This window comes from Cheilinus undulatus, linkage group 5 (genome assembly GCF_018320785.1).
Source record: "Cheilinus undulatus linkage group 5, ASM1832078v1, whole genome shotgun sequence".
NCBI lineage: Eukaryota > Metazoa > Chordata > Actinopteri > Labriformes > Labridae > Cheilinus > Cheilinus undulatus.
The window spans coordinates 25,644,141-25,667,788 of NC_054869.1; the positions used below are offsets into that span (position 1 = coordinate 25,644,141).

Consider the following 23,648-nt stretch of genomic DNA (forward strand, 5'->3'; position numbering starts at 1 on the left):
TAACTGCTTGTATTTGCATGTTTTCCATATGTTCTATAATTCCTGCTGGGTGGGAACTGTTTTGCTATATGTGAACGTAAAAACCACGCCGATTTATTGGAGGGTGCAGACTAACTTCTGACCTAAACAAAAACCTGCTCACAGTTAAATGTGTCATAATGTGAGCATAAAATGAAACGCAAGATGTTTTATGGAAAGAGTTCAGTCTTTTAAAGTTTATTGACATGAGGAAAACATTGGGATAATGTTTAAATACTCTACAAAATAAAGTTATCAAACATGCACATGTGAAATATAATATACTGTACATAAATATTACAAACAGGCTTCTAGCTGGTCTAATTTCTAATGCAGTGCTGGTGTGTTGGGATGTTGGGATGCACTGAAACTGAAAAATTTTAGTGCAAGGTGTTAGTGGAAGTTAATGGAATGCTCGATTCATTGCAGGTGCAGGTCTCTTCAGTATGGCCTCGACAGAGAAAGACAAAGACTCGCTGGATGCCATCTTGGTACCCACGGGCTTGGACAGAAAGTCTTTGGCATACCTGTCGCTCATTTTGATTGCCTGAATGTCTTTCGTAGAGCCTTCTCTGAACTTTCGCGCGGCCTCCTCTAAAAGCTCTTTGCAGTATGGTGCCCTCAGCTCCTGCCCAGCGCCACTCATGTTTTTTTCACTCAGCGAATGCTGGATGAGGGAGTGAAAGGAGTTGAGTTTCATGGAGAGCTTAGCGCTGTCCTTGCTCAGCTTGTTCAGGACTTGGCTGGAGTTGTGGGAATGAGAGTTGTTGGGGAAGGATTGTCCAAAGCTTCTCTTAGGTGGAGAGAAGGCTGAGCACTCTCTCTGACCCCCCTGAGTGACTACAGGAGGTTTAGGATCAGCCCCTCGAGGGTCCGAAGACTCCTGCTGAGCAGCTGCCCGGGATCCCTCTAGTTTAGCAGCAAGAGCTGCCTCCTGCTCTGGCAGCTGACTCTCTGCAGGCATTGCTTTTGGCTCCCACACTGCACCCGGCTTCATGTTCTGAACTGCTGTAGCGTTGAACAGACACTGCTGGTAGAGGAGGGCATCACCCAGGTTAGCTGCACCACGGGGCCACATCATGAAGCCTCCTCGATGTGGCTGAAGTGGGTAGTGGCGGTAGGTGGTGGCCACACTGACGTTGGAGGCAATGAGTTCGACGTTGGTAGAGCTAGCAGGGTACTGCATAGACAGATCCAGGCAGGCTGGATTCAGGAAGTTGCAAAGCTCTTTGGGCTGTGGCTCAGCCTGAGCAGCAGGCGAGTACGCCGTTTTATATGAGTTGTATTCTGCGGCGTGGTGGACCATGTTGTTTGGGAAGAGTAGTGAAGTTGTGGGTGCCTGGCTGTTCTCTAGCAGCTCTCTCTCTTTGTATTCCCTCTCCAGCATGATGGTTTCAAGCTCCTTGTCGGCAAAAGCCCTCCTCTTTCTCATGCGGTCACTCAAAGGTGGCGGTAGAGATGGGTTAGCTGCTAAGAATGGATCAGACTGCACCGGACGATATCCTGTTGGTAGAAAAACCTCTGTTTCAATTAATGTGTTTATGATTAAATCATAAGCTGATGTCAAGCATGCACAGAGAATGTACAAATACACTGACAAAAATGCATAAAAAAGAGAGATCTTAAACTAAATTTAAAACATGCTCAGCAATCAAAAAACATTTATAATCTATAACTGTGTTAGAAATAATCATTCCTGAAGTTATTGCATGCCTGAAAATGCATTAAAACTCTTCTTACAGCTGTTAAAAACTCTTTGACACTTTTTTGGGTTTGTTAATGAAAAATGAAGTTCCAAATAAAGCTACAAGAGCAGCAGAGTTGATCAGAGTTAGAAAGACTCAGAGAATGAGTCAAAAGAAAGAGGGAAAAGATAAGAAACGTAGAAATAAAACATGTTTTTTGTATTAGGTCTGTTGCCGTGTTACCTTCCAGGATGCTTTTGGCGAGCATGGTGGACGGTCGAATGTGTCGCTGATATATCGTTCTCCTCTCTGATGGAATTTGTTTTCCAGGAATTCCTTTCTTATCCTGAGGAATTAAAAAAGAAAAAAAAATACAGAAGTTATGCTTTAAAGATAATTTATTACCCTTTGAAACAGGCTGATTTGTCATGGCTTAAGTCAAATCACTGTTTGAATTGTCTAATCCTATGTCTTTATAATAGCCTACTTTAAATATGGGTTACCAAATATCCCATCAGTTTGTTCAAGCAGGATCACTGCTCTGAAAATGAAGTTTAAGTGACTGATTTTTCTACTTAAAAAATTAAATCAAAGAAATGCTTCAGTTCTCCCAAGGATCACACACACAATCATGCACACACACATACAAAACATCCATCTGGTATCATCTTTAAAATAGCACAGCTGACGCGGTTCATTATTTCACCGCAGACACTTTCACATATTTGAATGTCACCGCAGTCAAAACACACACACACACACACACACACACACTCTCACACAGACATCGAATATGAATAGCTTTTTCTTTGAGATTATTAAACAAGCACAATGTTTGTTTTAAAGTTCTTTAATAAACACTTTATAAATATTTTTATAATTATGAAATATTTCGAAATGTTGAATTGAGAACGCTAATGATAAACAATACAGCGGTACATGCTTAATAATACAATAACTACTTATCCCTGACGCTTTATCCAGTCTGCCATGTACACGCAGGCCCCGTCTTCACATCAAAACCAAACTCTGCTGCCAAACCTGTGTGCTCTAGCTTGGTCAAAAAAAGAAGGCTGTATTTTTTTAAATGCCTAATAGTGTTGAAAATCAACAGTGACTTCAAGGTATTTAAACAACAAGAAGAAAATTATAATATAACCACTTTTATAAGGGTTGTTTACTTCAGGAGTCATGCCACATGTTTCATACAGAACTTGACATGAAGAAGCTGCAACACGGGCTCAGCCTCTTTAAGAAGTTTTTCCCCTTCTTTTTATACAAATTACACAAAGCATAAACTAGTATTTAACATTTGTTTAACATGATTTTCCCAAACTACTGTGTTACAAAGGCCACTGTCACTGTTACAGTTGTTTTTTTTTTTATGCTACTTCTGTCCCCCTGTGATGTTGTTAAAAGCACCAAGTCACTCCCAAAACATAGTCAAGACTGCACTGAATTATCCACATCCAAATCCCTGCTCAAGACTCATCTTTTTAAACAGGCTTTAAATGTGTGATTTCAGGATGTTTGAAAGTTTGTTGCATTGGCTTAATCTGTGTATAATTTTCCCACCATGTGTCTACAATCTTTTTATCTATTGTACAGTGAATCAAATAAAATGTGGAAAAATAACAATGATAATAATAATAATACAATTTATTTGATAAACTTAAACTTAACTGACTGAGAGGCTGCAACTACATGGTTTTAGTAGATACACATTTATTAAACAACCTAAAAGGACTAGTTTTTTTTTCCCAATAACATGTTATGTGCTTTGGATGAAAGAGCAAAATTCAAAATGCTAAAGTGAAACTTTGAAGAATGAGCCTTTTGATATTGATGAAGATATAATTCAGTGTAATTCAGCATGAAACTAATTTCACCATGAACTTGCTTCATGTTTATAACACATTTTCACATGTCTAACATGGTATTACCACTCTGACAGCAGAAGAGATGTGTGTTTTCTGCATTTGTATAGGCAGCACTAACTGAGCTTGCCCTTTTAACTTTTAGGTCTGATTTATTTATCATTTGTTTCAAATGAACATTAATTTGTGGAGGCATTCGCTATATGTGACTCTGTGTAAAGGTTAATGAACACATTTGATGAACTAGAAGCAGCGAATAGATACATGTACAGGCACATTCATCACACATACAGCTCTGTCTCACCTCCGTGGCTTGTTGCCTCCTCAGGGCCACCTGTGCAGCCATCACGCGCTGTCTCTCCACCACCAGCAGGCAGTTGGCGCACTGGCAGTCCCTCCAGCGGCAGAAGCGCTTGTGTCCTTTCAGACAGGACACCACGCCGTGGTTTCTGCAGCGTGCGCACTTTGGCGTCCGGCTCAGCTTCCTCTGGTCCCCTCCACATAGGCCGCTGGGGCCCGGCTTCTCGTCGCCTTTACCGCTGTCTCCGTCGTCCTCCGAGGCGGCAGCGCCGAGCGGCACAGAGCCGGGCCTGCTGGCGGAGTCGGCCGGGTCGTCGCTCTCCGTCTCCAAACTCTCTACGTCGATTTCGAACTCACACCCGGCGATGTCTGACATGGCTGCCCAGTTCCTCTGGCTATCTATAGGTAGGCTACACCTGGTTTATGTCTGTGGGGAAATGATAAACAATTAACCACGAAGAGGTAGAAATACAGTCCACAGACCTGTGGGAGCTGCTGCAGCATCCCTCCAATGTACTATTTAGGCTTCAAAGTTTTCACCTCACAATATGGCAAACAATTTAAATGCAAATGGCCTGAAAAATCAATCCTCTGAAAAATAAATATAAATCAGGAATAAATGAGTTGCGTTTCTCTATTAAAGTTTGACTTCTTTTGCGATGGTAGAGGTATAGGCATATTTCTTTTGGTTTATATGAATTTATTCACACAAATGGGAATATAACCACACACACAAAAAAAAACTAAACACAAGAGGTCAGAACTACCATTTATTTCTTTAGGCCTTTTCAGAATGGTGATGAAATAGCCAACATCAAACAAGAGGAAAATAATTTTATATGGATGCACAGAGGGAAAACGTGTTATCACATGACTCATAGCCCACTGTAACACGTTTACTTTTTAAGCATCAAAAGTTTACAAGTCTAAGGCCTAGACCAAGCTACAAATCTGGCCCTAGTTGGGGAAATATGAAGATCTATAACTGAAAGCCCCACATGAGCATGAGAAGGGACCCTACAAATAGTCAAAACGATTTATCTTATCATTGCATTAACTGTATAAACCATATCACTGTCTGTGTTCCACAAATGATGCCTCTGGTTGAATTGGTGTAAAAGCTATTGGTAATTTCAAGGATGTATTTGTAAATACAGAGAAGACTTTCTCTTACCTGCAGAGTTGTTCCAGCGGTGTTGCCCGGACTTTGTCCAAAGATAGTGTTGGTAAATGTTGAGCACGTCGTTACGTTCTTTGATGATTCACACAAAAAAAGAGTAAAAACTCCAGAGCAGGCACGTAGACTTGTGTTTATCAAAGTTATGAATGGGTGTCACACTCCGCACTGATCCAGGTTCCATCTGGAGCAGACACGCTGAGCGCCACTCCTATGAACTGCCTCAGTTTGCGCTGTCTGCTCTCTGATTGGCCGCTTCCAAACTCGCACCGACCAATGGGATTACAAGCAGTTATTTGGGCGGATGGGATTCTCTCAAAAACGCAATAGAAATGAGACTTTTCTTAGAAACGTCTTCATTTAATTATTTTTTAGAGTTTGTTATTTTGCCACAGGGTTACACCGAGTAGCCTAAACAACATACTTCCATTCAGCTATAACTAACATATTGTATTCTTAAGGATGGGAGTAACAATCGATTTTTATGTTCAAAACTGAGGGAAAAATCATCTTTTAAACTAGCCTATGCATACGCTGATAATTTGCATGCAACTTTAATATCAAAATAATTAATACAAGGAGCACAAAAAGCAAAATTAAAATTATTAAATTGTATCACTAATAGACTGTCATGGTTCATTGTTAGGGTATCTTAAATGGTCATTTAGGTTTACTAGAATATTTAATTGAAGGCAAAGCTTTAACATCCTTACTCTTACTCTTTATTTGGCCTATTGATATTATTTGCTTTCTAATGGAATGTAACTCTTTTTCCAATTTGGTAGGTATTTAGTCCCAACATTTTACCATCCAAAGTTTAAATTTCCCTCTCTTATTTAATAGATTTAGACTTTAAAAATAAACCTACCATAGATTTAAAACTGCTGCATTTCAGAGCAGAAACCTGAGTAGTGTCAATCTTTTGCAAAATATGTGGCATTAGTAATCTTAGCAGTTCCTGTGAGTGCCATATATTTTAAAGTTATTATAGCCACTGATTATGTTCATAAAGTGCTCTATATCAAGGATATGTCTAGATCACAGTGTAACAGTCCTGTCCAGTCACTGAATAGTTTAACAGGTGTGACAAATGTGTCCAGCAGGTTGTTGCAGTTTGGAAGGATGATTACAATGTTTTCACAACAATCACACTTGAAAAAACATTATGTCAGCATGTGCAAAACACAAAAAACAACCAAGTGAGACCTAGCTCAAGGACATATATGAAATACAACTTCCTTGTAACAATCCAAGATTAAACAAATGTAAACATATACTCTTACATTTCTTGGAACTTTAAAATTAAAATCCCCTATCTTTTTTTAAGAATTTATCATTTATTAATTTATGTTCCCATTATTATATTATCATCATGATGTACATGTTCCTGGAAACTTTCCTCTCTTTTTGGTCTTTACATTGTTTTCATAAACTTTAATTATCTTATCTTTGTAAATCTGCAGGATGATGGGTTGATACCTTCAGTGCAATGTGTATGACACAGACCTGTGTGTTCAAGTATAGTTGTATCACCCTCTTTTGTTTTACTTGGAGCAAAAAAAGTTAAAATGAGTTAAAAGTGTTAATAATGTTTCTGTTATTGAAGGAAACAACAATTAAATCTAAACTGAAAAATAAAATAAAATAAAATCCCCTCAAAAACACAGACAAAGTATATTCTAATCTCTCACATAAACCCATGAAATTGAATAAGCTTAACAAGTGGATGACATTTTTTTCTCAATGTCCCTCTTAGTTCTTATCATTTATAATTCTCTATTTAGAATAACAGTCAGATAGGCTAAAATTCGATATTGAAAAAGGATCATAACGCAGGTTCCCTGCTTGGTGTGAAAGACAGACTACCTGAATTAGAAAGAGGAATGTGGACAGCTTTCTATGTTTGGCTCTGTGTTTGCAGCTCGTTGAGTGAAAGTTAGCCTGACAGAAAAGGAGACGACTAGGTAGAGTTCAGACAGACGTCCATGGGAACTGACAAAAGGACAACACTGCTGTCCACATGCTGTAGCTTTAAATAGACTATTTGTTTTAACCCTTTGTTCAGTTATCTATTAAGCTTTGAGAGGTGAAAGTGTTGAACAAAGCGGCGTTAAGAGGGCGATATTAATCTCTGCCAAGGTCGTTTCAGTGTTTCATCCAGTGCTGTTCTGTTGTCCGGCTTGAAATTTGTTTCATATACTAAAACGGGACGGCATCTATATTCTTTGGCAATGCAGTTTAGTCTTTGTTACCTAGACACATAGATCACTCAATTTTAGTAATGTTAGCTTATTATTATTAATTTTAAACGGGTGCAATTTTTAAAACAACCCACGTCATAGCATAGCAGGCCTTTTGTATTGAAGTATGTTGCAAACCTTTTATTTGAACAAAAAAGTTTCCTCTCATATATGATTTTAAGGGAAAGGAAATGAATGTAATATTCTGTAAAATGGCTTTATTTTGTATGGATGAAAAATAGGCTAGCATAGCCACTCAAGTTACGGTTTTTTTAGGGTATTAGCCTACTTGTTTTGGCTAGCCCTATAATATCTTAAAGGGATGCGTCTGTTGCTTCCAAATGTCTCTAAGATGAATAATATTAATATTAATAACGGTAATGTACCCCAAATCCACTTAAAAGCGGGCTAAATTTTTTCTATTTGAACGCCTTAATGTAAAAGAGTTTAAACTTATGTAAAAGCTAGGCTATATGCCATCCAAACTAGCTTAAATAAACTGCGTCATCCCGTTTTCTCACATTGTATTGTTAATTTGCATTTAGATAAAACTGCGTTGGGGATTTCACTTATTGATAGGCTATCTTAAGTCTAGAATATAAAATATAAGGATTTTAAGAGATGAAAACATAAATGTAGGCTTAAACTTTGATCGCCTCACACCGTTCCTCCTTGTTTTCTGTCCTCTTTTCTCCAGATGAGGACGGTGCCTCCTAACGGCTCCTCCATGTGTTGGAGGTGAAGACGTCAGGCATGCAGGTGCAGCTTTATTTGCCACTTCGTCTTAATTTATTACGGAGGTTACGAGCGGCCACCCCGGGCTGCCGTTTCCCAGTCAGGAATGCTTTGATGTGGGGAGCAGGCTGGACGGTGGGACGGGATGATCCGTTCAGACCTGGACCCTCCAGGTGAAATGTGTTGTCTGTGTCCGCGGAGTCATTATGGCCGAGCGGGGGGGGGGGGCAGAGGTCCTGGATGTGCTTCCAGGAATCTTTGAGGAGCATCCAAGCATCCTTTAAAGACTTCCAGTGGGATATATGTGGGTCTTGTGTATCTAGAAGAGGCTAAAGAGTGTTCAAGGTGGTCCCGGACGTCAATGAATAGGTTTTAATTTCCTTGAATGAATAACATACATGGTTGTAGGGCTCTATGTTGGGGTCTTGAAGTCCTTGAGAAACCCACCATGAGTTTGTAGTGTCTTATATCTACTGATTCCAGGTATTATTAAATGGCTTTGGGTATTTGTGCAGGGATTATTTTGAAGATTTAAGTTTTAACTATGTGATTAGAATGTGTAGACATCATGAAATCCTTGAGAAATCCACCAGTAGGCCGTATAAATCCAGCAAAATCAGGATTGAGCTTTGTTTAATTGTTAGGGTGCAGAGGTGCTTGAAATGACAGTTTTTACAGTCATCTGGGGACCCTTGAATAAATGCCAGTCATCCTTGAAATTTTTCAGGTGGTGTTACAGGTGTCTCAAGGTCTGAAAGGAGTTTTAAGGGAAATGTTTAGGCGGTTTCAGTTTAAGGCCCCAAGTGTGTAGAGACCTTTAAGATGCCCCAGGGCAGGTTATTTAATGATGTAAATCAAGGGATCCTCAATCAGTCAACCTTTATGTATACTCAGGGCAACCCTCATTTACAATGATGCTGAGTCAATTACAGAAGAAATTCAGAGAAGGCAATGCAATTAAAAACAGAAGAGAGCTTGATATTGATGCTTGACTATATTGAAGGCTTTTTTCAGGGTGTAAAAATTGTGTTAGTCTGCAAATCCTTGAAAAATCTCCCAGTCCTATTTCAGGCTTTTCAGGGCCATTTGGGGACTTGGTTAACTGGATACTTCAAGGGTCTTTGAAAGGGCCCATGGGGGCTGTAGTCTCTTCTTTGGAGGGTCTTTAAAGGATATCAAATAAACATCCATGGTTTGTAAATGGAGATCAGGTATCATTAAGGATTCCCAGGTATTACAGAAGGAAATCCAGTGGTTTCCTCAAGGTCCTGGAGATCTTTTGGAGGAGATGTAAGAAATTCTTAAAAGGATTCCAGGCATGTTTTAAGTACCTTAAGAGTTTCTTCATGTATGCGTTGGCTCCTTTGGTCATTTAATGGATCACCAGGTAGATTAAAGCTGTTGTTAAATGGGTCATTGAGAGGTTTTTGAATCTATTAATTGTGTTTGGCTTTGCCAAGTAATGCAAGGGGATATCTAAGCACTTTTTGGGGCTCACTCAAGAAGCTTGAATAAATTTTAAGATTTTTCAACTAGGAAGAGGTTTGCATATACATTACTTTAGACATTATGATGCAAGAATAAAAAGAAAATTAAAATGTCCCTTTAAAAAAATGCTACTCAGAGCTTCCTATTTTGGTTTATGCATGTAAGAGCATTAGACCAACTCTACAGCATTTAATATACTTATCATGGTAACATTTTGAAAGTTTGAAGTGTTTTGTTGAAATTGTTTTATAAATATTCATTTTAATGAACCAAATTTCATTTATTTTATGGGCCTTTAACCAATAAACCATCATAAACAAAGATATTCTAAAATATCATAGTGCCTACATAAAGGATTATTTAATTTGTTGTGTGTGGGAACTACAAAAGCTTTACCTGATCAGATGTTTGCCATTTTAATGAGTGCAGTCTGGAGAAAGAAACTGTCACATTACGACACTTTCTCACACGTTGTCCAGTTTACTTTTGGGTCTGATTGAAACAGCAGCATCTTGTTGGAAGTGTCCCGCTGTGGCGGCTGTAAAAGGTAACCTGAGCTGTGTATAGACAGAAGAGCTGAGTGGGATCACTGGGGATCCTGTTATGTTAATTAGCCTCTGATGGAGCGACAACACATGCAGTTCAAATACTAAACCAGGCGGACGACATTTGTCTCTGTCTGAAGAACTCTGACACCTCGACCTCTCCTTCTTAATGTGAAACAAACAGGACAGTTTCTTCAGCTCTGGAGGAAGTACTCTGATCCTTAAGCACAAGTACCCAGAGGAAAAAAAATTGCTCAATGCTTTGAGTGTTTTACTAATGTACATTAGGCCTAGCAATGTTAAAATAAGACTTCAGTCATAGATGCATGAGGTTTAAATTACTTTCAAGTCTGGATAAACCTGATATATAAATATATATGTATATATACAGTGCTTAACAAATTTATTAGATCACCTGTCATAAAAGCGAGAAAACATAAATATTTTCGAAATCTTTCAAAAACTTGTTTAAAACTAAAAATGTTATTGTTATTTATTTGGCAAATAACAAACTGAAACAACTAAAAAAATCCCTTTTTCACACATAATAACCAAAAAACTTCATATTTTGTATGGCCTCCTTTGGCCTTGATAACAGCTTGCATTCTTGCTGGCATTGTTTTTATGTACTTTTCCACAGTCTCTTTTGTTATTGACTTCCAAATAGTTTCTAGCTGTTCCCACAGACTTGCTTTAGATGAAACTTTTGTGCCATCAATCTTTGAATCTACTAAATCCCAAATTTGTTAAATAGGATTCAAATCCAGACTTTGACTTGGCCAGTCCATCAGTTCCAGTACTCCAGAGTCCTTTTTCTTGGTCAAATAGTCTCTGCACAGCTTTGAAGTATGCTTGGGGGTCATTGTCTTGTTGGTATATGAACCCACGACCAATCAGATTCAGTCCAGAAGGGATTCCATGATGCACCAAGATGTTGTGGTAGACGTTCTTGTTCATGATACTGTCAATTTTCACTCATTTGCCCACGCCGTATCCACAAATGGAACCCCATACCATAACGGAATCTCCACCATGTTTCACTGTGGGTGCAATGCATCTGGCATCAAAACGTTCTCCAGCTTTTCTGCGGACATAAACACGACGATGCTGAGCGAAGAGTTCAAACTTGGACTCGTCCGTCCAGAGTACCTTCTTCCAGTCATCAACAGTCCAGTGTTTGTGCTCCCTGGCAAATCTGAGGCATTTCTGGATGTTTGCAGGCCTCAATAATGGCTTCTTAGCAGCTATTCTTCCCTTTAAGCCTTGTTCCATCAGTTGTCTGCTTATGGTCATTCTGGAGACTTTCTCAGACTCTGATCTAGAAGCATTCATCTCTGCCTGAAGATCAGCAGTGGTCTTCCTTTTGTCTCTAGTACTTCAGATTTTGAGGTGTCTGACATCTGCTTCAGTCAACTTTGGTTTCCTGCCTCTTCCTTTGCGCATTTTGTAAGTACCAGTCTCAGCATTGACTCCAAAGCATACTTGACCACACTGTGAGAACACTTTATGTCTTTCCCTGTTTGTCTCAAAGACCATCCAGCATCATGAAGTGCTTTAATGTGGACTCTTTCATTTTCAGTGAGCTCACAACGTTTTACCTTTTTCAACAGGAATGAGGAATTTCAAACTGAATTCACCTTTTTATACCCAAATTTGAGCCGGCTAACTGGGCTTCTCTGAGAAGTCAGAAATTAGTCAAACATAACATTCAACCACTAAAACTCATTTTTCTGTTCAGGAATGCAAGTAAATAACTATAATTTGACATATTGATCAAGAAATATTAATGTACTTTTCTATTTTTTCTGTTTTTTTGTAAATCAGTAAATTTGAAAATTCATGGATAACAGTAATAAATATATTTAAATTTGTTAAGCACTGTATATATATATATATATATATATATATATAAAATAAGAAAATCAGCCTTTAAGTCAATAGAGAAGTAAATTTAGTAATCCTTTGGCCTATGACTTTTCTCTGTGCATGTGTATCATTATTATCATCAGATCATGATTAGTAATCTATCAATCTATGATCTATGTATAGATCAGTCTTTATTTCTAACACCACTCAGTCCTGCTGTGATGTTTTCCCCTCTCTTTGTGACGTCTCTTTGTGTTTGGGTAGATGTACCATCTGACTCTGCAATGCAGTGAAGGACTCAGTCTCCAAGCGTCTCTGCAAGCTGCTGGCTGAACATTTTTAGACCCCACACCACCTGGACCACATCTCCCATCATCCCCATCAGCCGGCTGTTCCTGCCCTGCCTCTCCTCCTCCTTATCCGATGAATAGTCTCTGAGGAAACTGGATATGATGTTGTATAATGTACTGGAGGGTCCCTCAGCCCCTCCTGCCTGTTTTCCCGGGATGCGATTGTTTCTCCCGCACTTGAGGGTCTCTCATACCCTCTTCTTGCCTTACCTGGAAAATGGGTATCACATTCTCTCCAGTCTGGTCTTCAGTAGACATGTTTGTGTCTCCAGCGCTGGAGGGTCTCCCACCCCCTCCTGCTTGGTCTTCCCTGAATATAATGATGTCTCCAGCAAAGGAGGGTCTCTCACACACTCATGTCTGGCCTTCCGGTACATGATGGTGTCTGATGCGCCGGAAGGTCATTCATGCCTGGTCTTCCCTGGAAATGATGGGTCTCGTTTCCCCTCCATCCAGGTCTTCCCAGGACATTATGGTGTCCTTGCACCGTGCTCGTATGAACACGCACAATTGCATTTTGTGAATAGGCTTTTCATGCTCTTATTTAATATTAGTTTGGCTCCTTTTAGAAGCCCTTAAGGAGTTAATTTTGTTTATTTATGTTTACTTCTGCAGGTCCATAGGGGGTTCAGGGTGTACCACCGCCAGAAGTTTAGAATTCAAGCCAGTCAGTTTTTTATTTGGAAAAATAGATCTAATATATTTTAGTATACATGTACCCCTTTTAAAATAACAATGTCTAGTAGTTCTGAATTGATCCAACAAAAGGGTCACAGGCCTGGTCATATTTTGGGACTGGGACTGGGACCTGAAGGAGTAGTAAAAAGAGCCTCACATTTTTAGGGTTGTGTTAAGAAAATGAACAAAATGTAATATTCATTCAAGAAAACTTCAGGGACAAAACTGTTTCCTTTTGATTTAATATATTTTGATCTTACAAAGAAATCAACCTTGTGGGTCACAGATGGCCTAGTGGTGTAAGGCATCCCCGATGTACGCGGGCATGCTGGGTTTGAGTCCGGCCTGTGGCCCTTTCCCACATGTCTCTCCCTGCTCTCTGATCCCTGTTTACGACTCTATCCACTGTCCTCCTCTATCAATAAAGGTGCAAAAAGCCCAAAAAATAAATCTTTAGGAATCAACCTTGTAAGTGCAATGAATGTAAGATGAAAATGAGTGTGAACTATAGCTATACTGAGTAAGTACTACTGTCAGGGCCCGACATCTTAAAGTAGCAATACATTGTACAATCCACTGGGTGGCAGAACAGAGCTAGTGAGTGGGACAACTCTGTCCTGAGGATCCAATATTTATGAACAATAGGAAAGAAATATATAATAGATACAAAAAAGTAGAACTATGCACATACAGTCATATAAAGACATTTATTAGCCTACAGAAAACTAGAGTTGAGGATAACATAAAATAAAATGTTTGTAATGCAGAGGTGAAAAAATGCCAGATTATTGTACTCAAGAAAGTTTAACTTCACCCTGTTTGACCATCCTTAATCATAAAACAAAATATTTTATGCTTTATTCTATGGCTTTGATTTGTTTATGTAAATATTTATTTAATCAGATCTCTTGCCATGATGAATGAAGATCTGGCCTTAAAAATAAACCGTGTACATAAATTTCACCACTAGATGGCAGCATATACTGTAAACTGCAAGAAGGATGGAGATTTAGTGCCTTGGGTCACTGATAAGGACATACTGAGAGAAATTATGAAGGGTTAAATAATCTGTTTTTGTTTGCAATTTGGTAAAGACATTAAACCCCCTTAGAGAACCATAAAAACAACCACAATAAATGAATACATAAATTATAATTGTTATTATTATATACATTAATAAACTCTTGTTGGATTCAATTTTCAAAATCCTCCATGACAGCCAGCAAATGTCTGTCTTCTTGTTGTGGACATTATAAAAAGTAAAGTGACCATCAATCTGAAAATATTCTGATCCACTTTTATTTCACCAGTGCATTTCTGATATACCGCCTTTCTGAAAGAAACATTGCACTATTTTCTGTACATTTATTTGGCTACTTTATTGTTGCAGATTTGGGTCAATAAAGCAGTATAAATTAAACAAAATTAATGTATATATACTGATTGACAAATGCAACTGTATTGATTAAGGGTTACAGACATCAAGCAAAATCTGTTTCAATTTGAAAGTGTTGCAAACGGCCATTCATCTATTAAAATCTGATAAAAGCATTTTACTTTGATGGATGACTGGGGTGATGTTTACTATGTTGCATTATGAGTTCTGTTGATTTTGCAATGAAAGTCCTTTTGACAGCTAGCTTATTCTTTGTGTTTTTTTTACAATTTGAATACATGAATCATCACTGCCATAATGCCACTTAAGTAAATTATTTGAGAAACTTCTACCACGTTCAATAGTTAAATCATACACTTTTAAAAACAATAAGAATGAGAGACATTAATGAGATAAATCATGTATCATAAGTTAAATTGTGACTCAAAGCTGAGCTATATTCAATGAAAGATGCAGCTCTGACTGAACATGATGGTTTGATTTGTTTCTTTGTGGCATTAACTTTTCACAATAAATTTTTTAAAAGCTAACTGTGCTTGCCATGTTTTACAGCTGTTGGTTGAATCGTGACTTTGTTGTGTAATGTCCCATTCTTTAGCAGATCAAAAACGAAAAACATAAAAATATTTATAATATCAGATCTGAGGAGATAATCAGAACAGAGTGGACATTCATACATGTGTGGTGTAAGGAGTTAAGACATTTTTGAGCCCTGCTGTTGTACTAATTCGATGTAACAGGGGATTTTCTGTGACTAATCTCAAAACATCAGTGGTAGAATGTTTATTTAGTCAATAGGCCTGATGTCATTTATGTCACAGTAGCTTTTTGTACTTAAAGCTTCACTTCATTTGTCCAAAAGCATTGGCTGTCTTACGAGCAGTCTTACATGGTGAAACAATTAAAGGAAATTGTGTTTGTTTGTTTTTTTTAACAGCAAAAATCTACCTCTTGATATTTTTGAATTGACAAGAAATACTTCAAAATCCAAAGTGCATTAACATTTACATTATTTTTTTTACAAAGGTTCGAAAATTGTTTTCTGGGCTACTAAGACTGAACTTCTTGAGGATCTGTGATTCTCATGAGCAACACTGAAAACATGATGATCGAATGGTCCATTACACACTGACATAGGATATATTTACAAAAATATTTATTTTTTTAGATTATTAATTATTATTATTATTAGATTTATTCATATATCAATAATACTTCATTTAACCAGGAAAACCTCACTGAAAACCTCACAAGCTTTCTGGCCAAAATAAGCTGCAGCACAAAGTTACAGACAGACAATAAGCAGCCAGACAAACTAGAAAACATGAAACAATCAAATACATGTCAGGATTGGATCAGATAACAGAACAATACCTTCTATTATCCCAGCCATAACCTGAGACATCTACAGCTGTAAAATGCAGATTCATATTAAAACAATTATCAATACAAATATTAAAATATTGAGGTAACAGTTCTGTACATATTTACCTTGGGCACTCTCAGTCCAATATACTGATAATAGCTACTACCGATATATTTTAATGCAGGCTCTCCAACTCTGTGAATGTTACAGCATGCTAATCATGACTAATGTGAACAACTACAGCAGCAGTGAGTATCTTTATGCTGACTTATAGATCAAAAGTTTTAAAAAAAAACTGTTATTTTCTACATTTATTTGGATTTATACACAATCATTTGTATAATTTGTGCAATTAACATTTTCAGGTCTCTATGGTAAAGTCTGAATGTAAACATGAGCTGCGTTGACATGCATGTGCTGGATACATCTTTTACATAGTAAGTCTTTTTTTAATATTGGATTCTTAGTTTGAAACAAACTAAAGCGCTGCTATGTTTGAGGCATGAGGATCTACTATTATTAAATCTAATGAAAGCTGATATCAGGCTCGGCTAGAGTAAGGACATCAGTCTGGTTGTTTTGGGAAACTTTGGGATTTATTTGGCATACGCTCATGCATTGATGATCACAGTGTTCACAGTACTTTAACATGCAGACAGATGACAGGTTTTCAAAACAAAGCGAGTCCTCGGCATTCATCCGTTTTGGTTAAGAGTCACGTGACATCTTGACAGCTTGACGTTAGGAGGACTACCGTCAGCTGATCAGAGGGTGATTGATAGACATATTTCAAACAAGACACCGACAGAAAAATGCACACACCGGAGGTCCTTTCACAGTTAGACATTTTTGGTGTCCCCTGCAGAAGTCTGTGAGGGTCTAGGAGGAGGAGGAGTTGAGGATGCGGGAGTCTGAAGAATCAGAGCGCTCCTCGTACTCCTCCTCGGGTGAGTAGAGACCCGGTTTGGGTCCCAGCGTGCAGCTCTCCTCCTGGATGCCGATCCGCGGCTCCTCGGAGGTTCTGGAGGGGAGGAGGGGGGAGCTGCGGAAGACAGAGCCTGTGGGGCCTGATGCCGGGCCTGATGCAGGGCCTGCAGGGGAGAAAGGAGACACGTAGTGCGCGGCGGAGCGGAGCTGGTACTGTTGCTGCAGCGCCATGGTGCTCCACAGGGTCACGTCGTTATGAACGAACGGGCTGGCCTGGCTGCGCGTGAGGGAGTTACGCAGCATGAGCGGGTAGCGCGTGGGCTGAGGGAAGGACGGGTGCTGCAGTGGGACACCTAAAGGACTAGAGGCCGAGTCGGATGTGAATCGGAGGGACTCGGGGACCCTAAAAGCAGAGCCCACGGACCACTTAGCGGAAGACGACACTGGGTGGTAGGAGCCCAGCGCGTGCTCGAACAGGTGTCCGTTTGAAGGCAGCACGAGCGCGTCTGAGTGCGGGTCTGTGTGTGAGTGCGCGCTCCCATCAGGATTCCGGCTGGACAGAAGCACCTCGATGGCCCCCACCAGGTCCCCCCCGCATCCTCTGAGGATGAGCTCCAGCACGGGGGGCTTGTGTGCGGGGAAGATCTTCTTCAGGACCTCCAGAGGAGGCCGGTTCGCTCGGAGGCTGAAGGGCAGGTTGATGGAGCCCGCGAGGCCCTCTATGACCACGCTCTGCTCCGAGGGGCTGACGGGAAATTTCTGAGGACTCTCGCTTTTTGCCTCTTTCTCTGTGCTTCCAGGTTTGGTGAGGTTATAGCTTCTCTCCTCTGACTGTGAGGTGGGCTCTGGGGGCTCAGGGGTGTAGCAGGAGTTTGGTTTGGAGCCTTCAGGTGAACTGAGAGGGTCCTGCTCCTTGTCACTAGAGCTGCTGCCTCCGTTTTCACCTCCTGAAACGTCATCAGGAGGGTCCTCTGCAGGATCTGCAAAACCACAGAGACAAGTCTGAACATGAAACACCAAAACAAACATTCAGCTGCAAGAAAAGCACATCACAAATCTGTTAGACACACTTATCCTCTCCCTTTCTCGATATCTCAAGAGGAAAAGCAACACGCAATTAATCTCTTGTCAGCTTGTCTCCAACACAAAGATGGATGTTGATTTTTTTGATTCTCTTCTCTGCAGAGCTGTTAACACAAAGTGCTGACTGTGTTTGAGCCTGTGTGTCAGTGAGGGATCTGCCGTCGATGACTGTTGACCACATTTTGTAAACAGATCGCTCGTTGCTCAGTAACTTTTCATCCCAAGTTGACCTCCTACAGAAAAATATGGCGATTACATTCGATCGTGAAGTCCGCGTGCTGATGACTGTGAACCTTTCACGCTCTCAGCTGCACGTGAGGCTGAGCGGTGCTGCTTGTGTCTGAATGCTAAAGACTCAGAAACGAACTGAAGTAGAGGCCGGAAGAGCTGACGATTTTGTTATGCAACCAAAATTGTCTGGTTTCTTTAGCTAGTTTATAAACTGAAGTCAAAGGAGACATGGTTTATTTTATTTCTAATACTGCATCAGTTTAAGTGTTGGGCCATAAAAGACAACTTGGTCGAAAAACGGTTTTACATATTTACATTGACGGAAGTTTCAGATATCTTTCAAAATAAGTTATTTTCTTGATCATGTTGGGCTTATATGTTGAAAAAATAACCGTACAAGGATCGGGATGATATTTAGCTTTAAATTATGAAAATCTGGTGTAAATTTCCCTTCCACTGAAAAATGAAACATAGGCTTGAATAATACCAGAACAAATGTATAGTTTTCATAAGTTATACTAAAAACAAAATAAACAGATTAGAGATCACACTTAAAAAATGAAATGCCATATTTATTTAAATATTGGGATTTACTTTCTATCACATATCAGTAGTTTTTGCTTTACACAGCCTCATAAACAACACATCAACAATATTTTTTACTTTTTAAAATTGCTTATAAGCTATTTCTTCACAGTTTTCTTTGCTGCTGTAAAAATATTTTCTTGTGATTTTTCATAAATGGTACATGAAATATTTTAAATATTTCATGCATTAAAAAAATTAATTAAGAACCAAAAGTGTCATCAAATGTTGCATTCTTCAATTACTGATGTGAATATGAAATCCTACTTGTAAAAATGCATCATTTGAATGGCTTCTAAATACTGTAAAACATCATTTTACAAACATGAAGATTACATTTTCAGGGCAATTTGGGGGGGATCAAAACATTTTAGATTAAATTGCATTATAGCAAGAAAAAAAAGAAAAAGGAAAAAAAAGAAAAGAAAAAAAACTATATAAGAATAATTGTGTGGTAGCTTGTGAAATAGGCTAGGCTGTGTTGGAGCGTTTATTTTATAATGAAATAAATCCCTAGATTTTTTTTCATCGTCATGCCGTTACGTCAAAGTTATAACTCAAGTGTAAAATAACTTTTCATCATGCTCTCCACTTACCTGTGCATGTTTGTACTCCGCCCTGCCCCGGCTCCGCGCCGCTCCACCTCAGCTCCAGCTCCTCCGTCCTCGCCGGGGCTCCCTGGTTCCCCTCCCCGGCTCCAGGCATGCCTATGCCGGGCAGCACTCTAAGAGACTCCGGGATGAGGCTCTCCAGGCTCTCGTTGGCCTGTTGCCTGCGGAGCGCCACCTGCGCCGCCATGACGCGCTGCCGTTCGATGATGAGGATGCACTTCTCGCACGTGCAGTCCTTGAAGCGGCAGTAGCGCTTGTGACCTTTGAGCCACGACAGCACGCCGTGGTTCCGGCAGCGCGCGCACTTCGGGGTCCTCTGTAGCGGCGCCCGGGGCTGGGACACCGGAGCCCCCATGTACAGGTAAGGTGACCCGTAGCCGTTCATTGTGACAGACGCGGCGCGTTTTCCCGGGCGCGCGAGGGCATCTGCGGGGCGGGTGTGATGTTGTCCTGGAGATGGAGCAGGATGGAGCTGCTCTGCCTCGCGCATGAAAAGATGAGAAGAAGAGGAGTGGGCTTGTCGAGGAGGATCCACCTTACCTCCGGCTGACAGCACAAATACGCATCAAGCTGACACGCGCCTATGGAGACGAGTAACCAAACGATGTCACTCACGTCAACGCGCTTGCACGCTGCAAAAAATGTCCACGAGGGGCAAAAACCATCTACCAGAGAGGATCAGAAAATCCCTCATGTTTCTCTGAGAGACTGCTGATAGAAAATGCGTAGCGAGCACTTGTGTCAGTGTGCAAGACGACTGGAGACATCCTATTACACAACTGAAACAAATGTGCTTTTGTAAATTGTCCTATTCTTCAGAGATGTTTATCTTATGATGATGTCACTGAAACGAGGAAAGACTGTCATTTTATCAGTACATAGAAGCAACATTGTTATAAAAATGTTTCAAGAAAAGGACAAACTAAGGCACAGGCTGTAACATGGCATTTGAATAGACATAATAACATAATACAGTATGCATGCAGGATGTTTAATATTGTAGTTGCATCAAAAATACCTAAAATAAGTGGAAGCTTTTGATCCCAAGTCTACACTTAAATCATTCACTCTACTGATAACATTTAAAGAATAAAACAGTGAGAAGGGCCATTCATGACACATTTTAAGCTTTCAGGAATACCCAATAGATTAGGCTAAACAAAAATCTACTCAGAAGTCTGATCATGTTTATGCACTAAATTATGTTTTAGTTCAAACCCATATCTTTAATGCCTAAAAGATTTATCAGCTTTTATGTTCTAAGTTCTAACCCAACTGTCAACCTTTGGATTGTCCATCCAAGACTGTCCTTTAACAAGTCCCTGCATAGGAAAAAATACAATTTCATTTGTAGTTGCAAAACCTACCTTATAAGGCAACCTCTGACTAAAATTTGCATTAGTGTTGTTTCTACTAGCACCACTTTAGGCTTTGATAATAGAAGGCCCGTCCTTTTTACAAGCCATTTGACCATAAAGGATGCCATTAGCAACCATTAATACATACAGATCTGCATTATACAAATATGACTGTATGGGAAATATGACATACTAGCTATTAACAGTAAGTGAAGCAGTTGAATTCCCTGCATAAAGAATTAAAATATTTATTGATGAAGAAAACACTAAATGCAACATCACTATATTTTGAGATATTTGTAAAAAGTCACAAAAGAAATGTAATGTGCAACTAGAAGCACAAATACTTTCTCACTCTTAGGTCTAAGTCATACTGCTTCCATCAATTGTGACCCTCCAGTCAAAACTCTGATCTTTGCAGGCATAAATGCTTAAAACACATCAACTTTTAGGTAATGATACAATATTAAAAGATGATCTTTCTATAAGCTTGAATGCTAGTTTACATTTCTGCTCCCTGTTTCTGTGCAGCTCCTCACACCATAAGGCTTAATTTATGCAAAACACTCAGCCTTTGGCACCACTTACACAATCGTACATAACTTAGATGATTAGCTCTCTGCATGTATAAAAGCCCTTTGGGAACTATGTCGAGGACGCTGATATGTCCCTTCTGCTGGACTAATAGAGGGCATTGAAACATAACACCGGACAAAGCCGGGGCCCATTTCTGACCGTAAAAAAGGTTTATTCAAGCAAATAATGGGATCGGAGGCTGCGTGGCTTACAGAGAATAAGAGCATGGTAAACTTCCCCACATGAAGCCCGTCTCCAGGGCTATTAAGCTTTTAATTGGAAAATAGCAGAGGAAATTTCAAGGTGACTAGAGTGGCTCTGCAGTTTGTACCGGCCGAGTAGATTTGTGGGAGTGGGAGGCGGTGAGTGAACGCCTACATCACAACGCATAATAAATTTATTCATGTTGTTCGTTGATAAAGAGTAAAACACAAACTGGAATAAAAGTTTATATTGCAGGATGAAGTGGCATTTACATAAGGCCTGATGTCTTTTTTCACTCTGATGCTCTGCAAAGAAAAGAGAGGTTTTTTTTTATGCTCAGGTCCTGTGTGCATTTAATAGCAAATACAAAACAGATGTTAATTAACAACTATGTAATGTTACCAGAGCATTAAATTTCCTTAATTCATATGGAATACAGTATATTAAAATGTCAGGTTTTAACCTTTGATGCAGTCAAATCGTTTCTTAAAACATTTTTTAAGTAATGTTGCAGATTTTCTACCATATCACCACTTTAACATCAGTAAACTATACCATAATACTGTATATTGGAAAGACAGGTTGGAACAGATGTTTGCTGTGTAATTCTGTTTAAAAAATAAACCAGACTAAACTGCTCAATTTTAACCCTAACCCTAACCCTATTTCCTTCTAGAGCCAACTTTAGAATATGATTTAACTTTTTATATGATCAACTGATAACTTCAGTCTCAGCTGTGCAGTGATTTGTTCTAAAAAGAAAATGTTAGCAAGAAAACAAGCTAAACTAAGATGCATTATTGCTTTAATGTAGAAAATTCAATAAATCTGTTTTTAACCAAAAAAAAAAAAAAAAGAAACCGAAGATATATTATAAACCCACTAAGTATCAGCATGTTAGCATTGTTGACATATTAGTTTAGTGTTGATTTGAGCTGAAAAAGCAGCTTTTCTGTTTGGGGCTGTGAATCCTCACGTGGATGTAAAACACAATTTAATCATTTTTTTAAACTGCTTTTTGTATTTGGATGATGTAGGCAAAATAATGTCAATTGAAACGTATTTCAACATATTCAAAAGGAAAAAGGCATGGTCAGCCCTGAAATAAAATAAAAACATCTCAATTTCTCTCAATGTAGCAACTGAAAATTCGGTTTCAACTTGCACTATACTTTGGGAGAAAACTAGGGTTCTGTTTACACATGCTCTGTTTCATCAGGAAATGTACAGTTGTAAGTGATTTTACTTCTTATTAACCGCAGTTAATGTTTAGGTTATTTTCTTCAAATGCACCAAAAGTCCTAAAAAAAATTAATAGTGATATGAGAATGTTTCCTAAAATATAAACTGCTGCAGACTGAAATCAGCATCCTGACCTGAAACAATTTACTGTTTTCATTGCTGTTGTTTAAATGCCACTATTGTGATATACATCTCATGCATGTTATTGTGTAATTCAAAACACAAAACATGTGCTCTGTGAGTTTATATGAGGAAACAAATCCAAGAAACATTTTAGCTTTGTAAATTATCTTGTCAAAAATGTACCCTTTGTCTTTATATGGCTACTCTTCATGGATGGTGGTTTAAAAAACATAAATAGTAATTAGTTATTTTTAAAATCTGTTCTTTGATTGCATAAACATGCCACCTGTTTATTCTATCTTTCAAACCGATTTCTTCTATTTTTTTCACAGGTCAACTTATTTGTTACAAAGACCCTAAAAACAACATTAAAATCTCTCTTCTTGTATTTCATGTTTATATAAGCGGAGTGAACTCTTCCTGCAGGGCCCCTACTGAGCCTGAGGAGCAGAAGAAGGAGGAGGAGAAGCTGACCTCTGCTGAGTGGGGTTATTATTAGGTGCTGATTGGGGGCGTTTCTGCCACTCACAAGTCCTGTCACAGAAACGCTGATTTAAGTCTCCCTGGGGAGGCGGGACACTGAGTTCCAGCAGGGCAAATTAGCTGGATGTCTGAATTAGTGACAAAAGCGTGAACATCAGTCTTAAAACATCCATCTCCAGGGAAAAAGAGGAAGTCTGTGGGGTTCACTTAGGCTACTGGATAAAAGGTTTTACAAAGAAATCAAAATAAACTAGTTAAAATAAGTTGAATAAACCACAAGTTCCAAATGGGTTGCATAAAGCTTGTTATACTTTGGGACTGACGCTCCATACATTGTACAGCTTCTTACTTTCTTTTCAGAATGTAGGCTAAGGCCTATCAAATAGAAAGGAATTTTGTAAAAATTAAATCTTATTTTCTATGGTGAAAAATTTTAATTCATGCCTGTGAGCCACTTGTGGAGAAGAGTGTGGTCCTCCTGAAGGCTGCTGTGCTGTTCTCATA

The 23,648-nt window shown here is 39.1% G+C and overlaps 2 protein-coding genes across 2 annotated transcripts; both read right to left on the minus strand.

The window, feature by feature from the left end:
- Positions 1 to 421: 421 nt before the first annotated feature.
- On the minus strand, positions 422 to 4,256 carry dmrt2a (doublesex and mab-3 related transcription factor 2a). The gene is made up of 3 exons (XM_041788281.1): positions 3,885 to 4,256; positions 1,947 to 2,049; positions 422 to 1,521 (listed from the first exon to the last, which is right to left on the minus strand). The coding sequence occupies exons 1-3, from the start codon at positions 4,254 to 4,256 to the stop codon at positions 422 to 424; spliced, it is 1,575 nt and encodes a 524-aa protein (XP_041644215.1).
- A 12,088-nt stretch (positions 4,257 to 16,344) lies between these two features.
- Positions 16,345 to 19,543, minus strand: dmrt3a (doublesex and mab-3 related transcription factor 3a). The gene is made up of 2 exons (XM_041787760.1): positions 19,144 to 19,543; positions 16,345 to 17,628 (listed from the first exon to the last, which is right to left on the minus strand). Exons 1-2 carry the CDS (start codon positions 19,541 to 19,543, stop codon positions 16,601 to 16,603), a joined length of 1,428 nt encoding a protein of 475 aa, XP_041643694.1. The 3' UTR covers positions 16,345 to 16,600.
- Between the last annotated feature and the right edge of the window lie 4,105 nt (positions 19,544 to 23,648).